The sequence below is a fragment of the Macrobrachium nipponense genome, chromosome 1 (assembly GCF_015104395.2).
Source record: "Macrobrachium nipponense isolate FS-2020 chromosome 1, ASM1510439v2, whole genome shotgun sequence".
Classification (NCBI taxonomy): Eukaryota; Metazoa; Arthropoda; class Malacostraca; order Decapoda; family Palaemonidae; genus Macrobrachium; species Macrobrachium nipponense.
The window spans coordinates 30,058,580-30,071,353 of record NC_087200.1 but is presented as its reverse complement, the minus strand read 5'-3'; the positions used below and the strand labels follow the sequence as shown (position 1 = coordinate 30,071,353).

General features: G+C 33.1%; 1 protein-coding gene across 2 annotated transcripts in view; it reads left to right on the top strand.

Annotated features, from left to right (window-relative positions):
- LOC135219206 (U-scoloptoxin(01)-Cw1a-like) overlaps positions 1-11,084 on the top strand; it is a 39,923-nt gene extending 28,839 nt beyond the window's left edge. For both annotated transcript variants that reach the window (XM_064255766.1, XM_064255767.1), the window contains exons 2-4: positions 1-50; positions 9,587-9,743; positions 10,218-11,084. The exon at positions 1-50 is cut by the window's left edge and continues 71 nt beyond it. In XM_064255766.1, coding sequence (XP_064111836.1) covers positions 1-50; positions 9,587-9,743; positions 10,218-10,394 — 384 coding nt within the window. In that variant the 3' untranslated portion in view covers positions 10,395-11,084. The remainder of the gene's footprint in view (positions 51-9,586; positions 9,744-10,217) is intronic.
- Positions 11,085-12,774: the final 1,690 nt, after the last annotated feature.

The window sequence follows — 12,774 nt, the reverse complement described above, 5'->3', positions numbered from 1 at the left end:
CCTGGCAACGCGACAGCCGTCCTCAGGACCCCTTTACAAACAGGATTCCTGTGAGTGTCTTTTTTTTTTCTCTCTCTAAGCTCATTATTATTAATAATTACGCGCCTCTTATATTAACCCCAAATGTAACGGAGACGACGAAAGGAAGACGTATTATTCCCACGTGCAAGCAGAAGGAAACCGAGAGAGGTTGTTGCAGAAACCGAACAAATACTTCACAGATAAACAATAATTTTCTCCGTGAAGATTGATCAGATTTTAATGATTAGAAAAGTCATGGAGAAGCACCAAGAATATAATAGAGATGTATGGCAGGTTTTTAAAGTCTACACAAAACCTGCCATATACCTCTATTATAGCCCCAATGCTTCTCCATGACCTGACTCACCATAAAAATCTCGTCACTCTACACATAACAAATTTTCGTTTATTTGTGAAGTTTTCGATCAGTGATGATAACTTGAAATGCCCTACATTTGTAGACTTTAAAACGCATATGATAGCATCCATAAACCATCAATGTTGAATATTGCGAAGGAATTTAGTATACGAAGAAAGCCTCTCAACTTGGTGAGAGTATGACACAAGAACAGTAAGAGTTGTGTCCAGGTGGAAAAAGAAAAGAGACGGAATCTTCTGCAATAAAAAGATGTATGAGAGAGGGTCGCCTTCTGTCTCCAAATGTGAAGTATCGTTTAGCCTTTGTTTATCTTGGAGATACAAAAGCCAAAGTCCATGCATTTGCAGATGATATTGATTTCTTAGATACAGATATAAAATGTACAGAACGTTTCTATATGCCATTCAAAGAAACTACTGGCTAAATAAGAGAATATGTTGGCCAGGGCATGTGGCTAGAATAGAAGAGGGTAGGATGCCTAAAGTGGTTATGGATGGTTTAGGAGAAAGAAGATCGGTAGGGAGACAGTGGATGAGACAGAAAGATGTTAAAAGATTAAGAGAATTGGGAATGAAGACTCCTGAGAATAACTGGAGAGATGCAGCACTAAACAGGGGAACATGAAGTGGTCTGGTGCAAGAGGTCATGGGTCACCAAGAGCTACCGGAGTGAGTGAGTTAGTAAGTGAAAATTACAAGTTATTTGCTTCATAATGTGCCTGCTTATTTACTTATTTTCTACTTCTCCATAATCGTTGCATTTGTATTATCTTTGTTAACATTTTTTTTTCTTTTTTGCTGATTTACTTACTGTGTCCTCTCCCTCTTTTTTATTTTTTTTCACATTTCTTTTTATCTTCTCCACCACTAATTAATCATTCCTAGTTTTAAAAATATGATTTTGAAAAACATATAGCTATTTTTGTTCCTGCCATAATTCGTCTCAGGTATAATTGAATATTAAATCGAGCTAATTTTGGCAACATCATCATTTCATAGTTATAGTATTAATAATAATAATAATAATAATAATAATAATAATAATAATAATAATAATAATAATAATAATAATAATAATAATAATAATATCCAAAGAGATTACAATTTTCCTGTGTTTCTTATATCTTCCATTGGGATGTAATAAAATAAATCTTAGCACATATATAGAGAATCTGTATATTTGCATGTCTAAGAAACTCCTCCGTAGAGTATAGGCCTCAAATAGCAAATATAAAATATACATGTTTTTTTTTTCTTTTGTCCTTCAGATGATATTTGGAATAATATTGTTAATATTCTATGATTCCTCTAAGTAAGTCATTTTCCATGCATGCGTCTCACCATAGGCGGGAGAGAGAGGGAGAAAATTGCATTTATATATACGTATATGAATTTTTATCACATCACCATAATTTCCATAAATACATTAAGCTACAAATGTCCTTCAATATCCAATTCGAATCCACGAGAGGACGAAATTATGATCAACTAAAAAATTCCTCTTCGGTCAACATGTATGAAAATATTTTAATTCCGAGGTACAGCGAATTGGATATTAAAGGACATTTGTAGCTTAATGCTAATATATATATATATATATATATATATATATATATATATATATATATATGATATATATATATATATTAGCATTAAGCTACAAATGTCCTTTTATATCCAATTCGCTGTACCTCGGAATAATATATATATATATATATAATATATATATATATATATATATATATATATATAGATAGATAGTATAGATATATATATATATATATATATATATATATCCTATATATATATATATATATATATATATATATATTATATATATATATATGTTTGTGTGTATGTATGTGTATGTAGCACTGACATCTTTAGTAGAGATAATATAATAATAATAATAATAATAATAATAATAAGAAGAAGAAGAAGAAGAAGAAGAAGAAGAAGAAGAAGAAGAAGAATACAAACTGAAAGCTCTACATTTTAAACACAAGAAAAATATATGACCATGACACGAACATAAAACAAAATCATGTGCTCATATCACACTATAAATGTTTTTTTTTTTAACTATGCCAAATGATATTACTTTCACCGAATCTTGTTTTCAAGGAACTGAAAAGCATCGGTAATCCCTAAGTGTTGTTTTGTAAGTTCACTCCGTTCATTATTCAAGTTATCTTACACACTTTTGTAAGTAGTTCGTGGAACGTTGCGTTGCAGGGACAACTATCTCTCTCTCTCTCTCTCTCTCTCTCTCTCTCTCTCTCTCTCTCTCAGTGTCCTCATCACTCTCTCTCATCACCGTTTCTGTTCTCTCTCTCTCTCTCTCTCTTTCTCTCTCTCTTTCTCTCTCTCTCTCTCTCGGGATTTTCAATCCTTTTTCTTATCGTTGTTTTTGTTTTACCATCTCTCTCTCTCTCTCTCTCTCTCTCTCTCTCTCTCTCTCTCTCCTTTCTCTAATCATCATCATCATCTCTCTCTCTCTCTCTCTCTCTCTCTCTCTCTCTCTCTCTCTCTCCCAAATGCAAATGAACTCTTTTAGGACAATATATATCATGTAAATAGAGTTTATCATCTCCGAGTGCAGTCAAGGACGGCCAAGGTTAGTATTATGTCTAGTGTCATTTTTATATTCTTATTTCCTTTTTTGTTTCGTGTGTGTGTGAGTGTGTGTGTATTCTGCTAGATCACCCTGTGATGGGCCTCTTATGGATCACCCTTTTTTTAATGTTTTTATTTCCATTGTTTGTATATATTCTGTTAGATCCCCCTTTTTGAAAATGTTTTTATTTCCTCTTATATATATATATATATATATATATTATCATATATATATATATATATATATATATATATATTATATATATATATATATATATATATATATTATTCTGCTAGATCACCTGCAATGGGCCACTTATATCTGAATTAATTTATTCTTAATAATATCTTTTCTGGTGTTAGCGTATTCTTCGATTTCATACCAATCTACACAATAAATCATTTAATTATTTCATGAACATATTGTCTAGTCATATATGAATTTCTTTCTTTCAGTTTCTTAATATTTCTCTTCGTTTATCATCCAGTAAATATATTTATTTTATTTTCCGTTTTAATACTTTAATACTTACTTAATGATCATTTTTCTAAATTATTTATTTATTCGTTTTTTTTTTTTACTTTTCTCGAAGGTCGTTTTTATAAGTGTGCAATGTCATCGAAAAAAATAAAAACTAATACTTTTTTAATCATGAATTTAAACTAATAATAATAATAATAATAATAATAATAATAATAATAATAATAATAATAATAATAATAATAATAATATACGGTTCTTTCACATACTTAAGTCATGTAATCTAATATCAAGTTATATAATCAATACCCAAATTAATAATAATAAGAATAATAATACTACTACTGCTACTACTACTACTACTACTTCTACTACTACTACTACTACTACTACTACTACTAATAATAATAATAATAATAATAATAATAATAATAAAATTTTTTATTTAATATAGATCATATTAATCAATATTATATCATGTAACCAATGCCCAAAGAAATCCCAGGAAAATGTGGTATACATTATTATTAAGTTAATCTAAAAAAATTCTAGCATTTTACCATAGGTAATATCTGTCAGTTACCGTAAATATCTGACTTTTTACTTATTATATAAAATGTCATTTCATTATGTGAACATTTAAAATCGTTATTTGCAGGCTCATGTAAAAAATCGTTAAAAGTGCAAAAAAGGGTAAAAAAAAAAAAGTCTGCCAATAGCAAGAACGAATACCACTAAATATACTTTTATTGAATTAAGACGTTAACATCTTTCGAAAGGACCGAAGACACATTAATTTCTTTTCTTCAGAATTAACCCTGGGAGAAGTAAAACTGTGAACCTGAAAATTGTTTGTTAGTTTTAAAATTCATTCTAGTTTTAAGAATAGTATCACTCTAATCCATCCCCAATTTAACGTATTCATAAGTAAAAAACCAAGCATTCTTCATTAGCAAGTGCCATCATTTACGATAAAATAAAATGTGCTTTTAAATTAAATAGTTCTAAGTTCGCAGATTCACAAAGGCAAAACCTACATCATTCTAAAAACAAAAATCCAAACTTGGTAGTCGAGTCGAAGGAGGGCGTTATCTATTTTTGTGTCCAAATGAAAAGGGAATCGGTACCTACCTACATCTGCAGTTTTGCAAAGTTAATGAGGCTTCTATAAATATAAGTCTGTAACTGGCCTTTAATGTAACTCTGTTCTACTTTCGTCATCGGGTCTCCTTGTAACCTTATCAATGGCCTTGGGACGAGGCAACGACCTGCAGTTCGTGTGAGTTTGGTTCTTGAAGATGGAAAAACAACAGGGACAATCTTTTATGTCTCGCCGGCAACACCATTCGGAGCGTTTAAGGCAGTCTGATGGTTTCGGGTCGTATTTCATTAGTTTCTAATTTTCAAGAACGAGTGGTTAACTTGCGTGTTACAAAAATCAAAACACCATCGTATTCTAGTCTGAATTTAAACAGCTAGACGTCCCTCTATTGATCTGGATACAGATGAATAAATATAGAAGCTTTGTTCTCGTGAAATGGGGGTTTCATCCGTACCGAACGCACCCAGTAGTCAGACATCAGGAAATCGCAGTTTTGCGATACGCCTAATACAGAGTGCAGCTTTCGGGCGGGGAGATCAACGCCACTTTTGTTTTGATTACGTGTATAGAGGCACTAGAGGGGTCTTAATGGAGATGGAGAGAGGGGTAAAGGAGTAGGCGGTCGCGATGTGGTTAGGGCTCTAGTGTTACGTCTCGAGCGAACACGCCGTTGTCAAGGTCGGGGAAAGATCTGTTACCACGCTGGGACGTTCGCCCGACGGACCTAAAGCTCCTCTCTGTGACTCGGTCTAATTTGGTCTTGTTCTTCATGAGATTAAAAAAAACAAGAGTTAAAAGGATGATTGCTCATATTAAGCATGAGTTAATTTGATCAATTTTACATATTTGTTACCCTTTGCTAATTTGTATCTACATTATATACCCTTTTCTATGTGAGGAACAGTTATAAACCAAATGGCTAAAAATTGTACGGCAGTCCTTCGCTTGTTTGTTGTTACCAAAACGTCCATATGAGACTGAACAGTATCCAGATTATGTAATAAAGATTCGTGATTCTCAGTATTGCCCTGGACTAAGAAATATGTTTGCGCAATTCCTCGGATCAATGGACGTCTGGGGGTTGTGATTTTTATAAGCAAAAGATATTTGATTGCAACGGTTTGATCACATTAGTCTTATTATCAAAGAAAAGCAGCAAAATGGGCTTCATAAAGAGAGAATATCCAGCTACGAAGTGAAAAAACAAGATAGTAATATGATGATGAAACTGTTGGTAATTAAATAAATAGTTTCTAGCTAATGTCAATGCGTGAGATAAATAAAGCAAGGTATCGAAGACAGGTTCTTGAAATTAACATGACAGGCTCTTTAAACTTTCAGGAATCAGTGTCGTAAAAACACACGGAGAGCAGATCCACAAGTAACAGGCACATTATCTATGAGTTTAATGCGATACTTTTGAAGACACTATAAATTTTAGATTTGCAAATGAACAATAACAAGACAAAAATCGCCCCTTTTTTTATTCTCTCTGCCTTTCTTTCTTTTATGAGCATATTTGGTGAACCTGTGAGGTTTCCAAGCAAGGCCGGAATATGTTGTGCGCGTTCGTTAACTCACACATATATTCCACAAATGTTAAACGCAAATATCGTCTTAAATCAAATTCACAATACCTTGGGAGTAAGTTATCCCAAACGTGTAGTAAATTCTATATCAAACGCTATCGGTGACTTATTACTTGTGGATATAAAAAAAAAAGTCACGCATGTAGTATATATAGTGACAAAAATTGATATGTATATATATATGTGTGTGTGTGTGTGTGTGTGTGTGTGTGTGAGTGTTTGTGGTTAACAAAACGGAACATCACTACATAAAAATGTAAAGATAAAAATACATTTCTTAGAATACTTTAAAACAAACCTACCCAGTACATGGATTGAAAGTGACTGAACATAAAAAAGTAAAACTGAAAGGAAGTAAACAGAGCAGCGGAAAAGATTACAAACTAAACAAAGGTGTGGAAGACGCTTGGCCATTTAACGAGGAAAGGAGTTCTTTCATGAAGATTGACTGTAAAGTCGTAAGATTGTCCTCGTGTTGGGCTGAGGCTATTATTTCAACATTTTCTCATATCAATCTGCGTTTTGCAGATTGCATTTTCATTTTAAAAAAATTATATGTGTCATTGCAGCCTTGGAAATGCAATGGATTGTTGCGAAACGCCGTCGGCCACTATATATACTATTTATATGACTGGTAAACATGTTCTGTTACAACAGAATTCCATCTAATAAAATGAGCCCATAAAAAAGCCAAATTATAGAGAGAAAATACTATATTTCAGAGGGTTAAAGGAGGATTATCGGTTGGAGTGACCTAAATTGGCTAATCTGTGTATGGATCTCTTGGTATATAAACCACTTTTTCTGTAACTTTTCTCATTCATCTACCTGAAGAGGGAGACAGCAGTCTGTAATATAGTGTTTTCTTTCTATGTTTTGGCGTTTTTATGGGCTCCTTTATTAGATATTATATATATAGTATCTAATATATGTATATATATATATATATATATATATATCATATATATATACATGATATATATGTATATATATATACATGTATATATCAGCAAAAGCCACAGGGAAAATTTTTAAAAAAAGAAAAGACAGAGTGCCAAGTACTTTCGTGTATTTAACACATCTTCGGGGCACAAGATGTGTTAAATACACGAAAGTACTTGGCACTCTGTCTTTTCTTTTTTTAAAATTTTCCCTGTGGCTTTTGCTGGTAAACAAAATCACGTGGTTACTTTGTGATTTTATAGTATACATGTATATATATGATATATATATATACATATATATACATGTATGTATACATACATATATATATATATATATATATATATATATATATATTATATATATATATATATATATATATACATACATGTATATATACATATATACATACATATATATACACACACACACACACACACATATATATATATATATATATATATATATATATATATATATATATATATATATGTGTGTGTGTGTGTATATATATATGTATGTATATATGTACTTATACATGGTATGTATATATGTATATACATGTATATCTATATATATATTATATATATATATCAAATATATATATATATATATATATATAATTACGATGCCTTCTTAACTTCTCGATCCCTTCACATTCTGCAGACGCTCGTCACCTCTAACCCTAGAACCAAAGGAAGAAAAATATGATGCTATTCTGATGCCCACCCAAGAATCGATCTCGCGTCCGGGGTATCAGAACAGTTATGGAATAGTAGACCCATTTTCATCATCATAGCCGAGTATTTAAACGTTCGTCGAGTTTTCGGCTGAATATATACGTATATTTAGAATCTATCAGTCACTTTTACCGGATACGTCTGTAGCTGTTATTATTAACCACAGTGCCCTTTTTAACATACCTACATACACACATACACACATTTTTAGGCTGAATTGTTTATTTAGAATCTACTAATCACTTTTTTTTTTACCAAACACGTATGTCATTTTTATTCACAATTGCCCTCTTAAACATACATACATAAACATATACATTATTATTATAATTTTTTTTTTTTGCTCATTTTTTATTCACAATTGCCCTCTTAAACATACATACATAAACATATACATTATTATTATAATTTTTTTTTTTTTGCTCTATCACAGTCCTCTAATTCGACTGGGTGGTATTTATAGTGTGGGGTTGCATCCTGCCTCCTTAGGAGTCCATCACTTTTCTTACTATGTGCGCCGTTTCTAGGATCACACACACACACACTCTACTGCATGAGTCCTGGAGCTACTTCAGCCTCTAGTTTTTCCAGATTCCTTTTCAGGGATCTTGAGATCGTGCCTAGTGCTCCTATGATTATGGGTACAATTTCCACTGGCATATCCCATATCCTTCTTATTTCTATTTTCAGGTCTTGATACTTATCCATTTTTTCCCTTTCTTTGTCTTCAACTCTGGTGTCCCATGGTATTGCGACATCAATGAGTGATACTTTCTTCTTGATTTTGTCAATCAACGTCACGTCTGGTCTATTTGCACTTATCACCCTATCTGTTCTGATACCATTGTCCCAGAGGATCTTTGCCTGATCGTTTTCTATCACTCGTTCAGGTTGGTGTTCGTACCACTTATTACTGCAAGGTAGCTGGTCTTTCTTGCACAGGCTTCAGTGGAGGGCTTTTGCCACTGAATCATTCCTCTTTTTGTACTGGTTCTGTGCAAGTGCCGGACATTCGCTTGCTATGTGGTTTATGGTTTCATTTTTCGTATTGCACTTCCTACATATGGGAGAGATGTTATTTCCATCTATCGTTCTTTGGACATATCTGGTTCTTAGGGCAGAGTGGGTTAGGCCGTCAATTGACTGGTGAAGCAACATTGGGGCTGGTCACTCGTTTGATGGGTAACCGCTCTCCTTCGCGTTGATTCCTTGGGAAAGGATCTTTACCATAATTTCCTCAGTCTACTCAGCTGTAAATGAGTACCTATTCCTGATGGGGTAGGGTCCAGCTATGGGTTAAATAGCAAAACTCAGCAATGATGGAAAGAAATGAAGGATTAAACGACAACGACTTAAATGGAACCTCTGGCAACAGAGGAGGTTCGTCCGGCAGCCAGGTATTCAGCCCAATTGAAGGGGAAGACGGTCAGGTACTTGGAGGTCGTCATCCACCAACTGACCACCACAACGACAGTAACCAACAACCAGAGACTGGAGCTACAGAAGCAAACCAGAGGAGGAAATGGACAAGAGAAGATTATTATTATTATTATTATTATTATTATTATTATTATTATTATAATTATTATTATTATAGTATAGTTTAACCAGACCAATGGCCTGAATACCAGCTGTCACAGGAATGGTCCAAAGGATTTGAATGAAATGGAACATAGATACATAAATCAGTAAGATCTTACCTGCAATCACTTTCCAGGTGTGACCAGCGTGTGTATGGTTATTACGCAGACCAGGATAACAACTGCCAGGTCTTCCACGTATGTTATCCGTACGTGGATGTCGACCTCCTGATCAAGTTCAGGATGTTCTCGTTCATCTGCGGGCCTGGGCTGGTCTTCGATCAATCTAAATTGGTAAGATAACAGCGTCATTAGTAAATGTAAAAGTTTCCATATTCTCATTCTGGTGTGCGTATATACACACATTATCAACTAAAAAATTCACTTTCGGTTAAAATGTATGGAAATATATTATTGCCTAGGTTTATGAACCATGGTGATGCTATAAAATTTGTTTCTACATATAAATATACACACACACACACACGCATATATATATAATATATATATTTAACATATATATAATATATAGATATATATAAATAGTTCACAGACATTAAAAGTGAAAATACATAGGTATATTATATGTTATACCAAGAAGATCCATCCTATTCACATCTACATATACTTGAAGGATTCAAGTTAAAAGAGCATTTTATTTCCGGTAGACTCCATACTATTTTTTTTTAAATAAATATAATACTTAGCGTCCTTCAACTGATATTTTTTACGACGGTAAATAAAATCCACAAATGATTACACTCTCAGGTGTGTGACTACCCCGAAGCTTCCATACCCTGCGAGGCAGCAAGTCAGTACTATGACATCAACAACTTTTTCGGCCGAGTCGACCTCCAATTCCGCGAGGGGCAGACACCCGACGCAATTCCGCAAGATTTTGAGATCAAGACCTTTGCGGAATTGGCCGAAAGCCGACAGTTGTAAGCGGAGATTGGAAAAGACCGGGAAGTGGCAACTGCGTCTTTATCGCAGTTGCCATCACCAGTTAAAGGTTGTGTTTGTTCCTTATTTTTGGTTTCAGTTAAGGCAATTACGAATCAGTGAAGCATTTCCAAGAAATGAAGCGTAATAGAGTGGCCAATGTATTATTCAAAACTTGTCTTTAAAGCCCCTTGATAAGTGTTTTCAACGAAAACAAATAAAATAGCACCACCTTAGAGTGATATAGAGTTAACAGGTTTCCATACAAATAAATTTTATGTTGCCATGGGAAATTATTGGCAACTGCACAAAATGTAGGAGGGGCTTAATTTTTTTAATTCACGTTTTTTTATCTGCTATAATATTAAATGCTATCTATAATATGAAATGCTATACAATGACGGCGCCTGTCAATGAAAAACATCAATTGAATTTAAATCTAAATGAATGGAGCCACTATTGTAATTCAGCAACCAAGAATAGTCTTTTGATAAGCTTAGTTTTAAGTCTTTTATAACCGTAGGCTGGTCCTACATATTATTGTTACGTGATTTAGTTATTGTTGGTAGCAATTTTTATACAGTTTTTTTCTTCTCAGCTCTTGTCTGTCAATCTTTGTTTATTGTAAGATGTTGTTACATCATATGTTAAACATCAATATGCAGAAGTTTTGAATAAATGTATTAAAAGTAACGAGTTTTCCATTATATAATCCTAATTTTGGATGAGGGGTCCATGCGTCTAGATTATATACAAGTGCTGTGCTTCTTCCAAGATTTATACATCAATGAGTAAGAGTTTAGATCTGAAAGAGCATTTTTTCTAACTCTTTAGGGATCTTGGGCTCAGAATGTTATAAAGGCAGGGAAATTTTTTACTCTGAGGATAACATAAGTATGATTCTCAAGTAGTACTCATGAGAGTTCCTGTAATCTACATATATTTACCTACTGGTAAACTAGCATATGACTCAATAACACATGATATAATAAGGTACTATTGAGGGTAATCTTACGAGATCTATTCGCTACTGGAAGAAACTTCCGTGAGAAGACATCCTTAGGTACTGAAAATATTGTATTTAGTGTCATAATTTCTCAAGTGTTTTGAATCAGAAGAGTCGAAGAGTGTTTTCTTTTCTGCTCCTTGAAATAGCCAGTCATGTTTCGAATATTAAGTTCCTTCGGATCCTTGTAGCCGTTTGTCTTAAGGTAGGTTTACACCTACGCACTTTTGTGTTGCGGTTACGGCGTGGGACCGCAAGAAACCGTTACAAAATTGACGCGGTGGGGAGAAAAAATTACCGTTATTGGGCGGCGTGGCGCGGACCCGTGCGGTGTGTTACGGGCATGTCACGGCATGTTCTTGCGGTGTCTAGCGGAGTGTTACAGAGTTGGCGCGGTGTTATGGTCGTTGTTGCTATGCCAGGGCACGCGCTCTTGCGGCTTTGTTATTCTATGTAGCGGTGTGTTGCGGGTGGCTTGCGGTGTTGTTGCGGAGTAATAATAACATAATTCATAATAATGAGACAAATGAGAAGCAAATGATGGACATAACAAAAATACTTATACTAAACAAACATGTAAAGCATAGAAAGTAAGAAAATTAACATGAAAAGCATAGAAAGTAAGAAAATGAACATGGAAAGCATAGAATGTAAGAAAATGAACATGAAAAGCATAGAATGTAGGTAAAAAAAAAAAAACAAGAAAAGCGCAGAATGTAAAAAAATGAACATGAAAAGTATAGAATGTAAGAAAATGAAATTGGGACTTGGTTTATATCCTAACATATTCAACTGCTAATATCATATATTATCAACTGAGGTCAATGTCTTTAGTCTGTTACTGATTTTTCTTTGTTCCCGTGTTAATAACCATGCCCAGTCAATGTTAATTATTGTTTCATTATCATTTGTAAGTGTTCATGTTTATTTGATCATGTTCTCAATATTATATTATTGTTCTTTACCTTGTATGTTATTATATCATTTGATGGCCATATTTATTTCGTGTTACATTTCATTTTATAGTTCAAGTTATTTTCCGAGTTCTATTTATTTCATATTTCATATATCATATTTCATGTTACATTTCCTGCTTTATTTCTTCATGTTATTATTCTTTATGGCCATGCTTTTTCATTTTTCATATCATCATATATATTGTCATGACATATAAATTAAGCATCAATAAGGAAAATGTAAATGCAAGTCAGTATTTCAACATATTTATTACAAAAAGAAACATTATGAATGATATAAAATGTACAAAATCATTTAATATTAAGAAAATAACTAAAAACTAAAAATCATTTATTATTTAAAAAAATACAATTCTATTTATCTATACATTGTCGACAGGCTATCAGAGCGCGAATGATG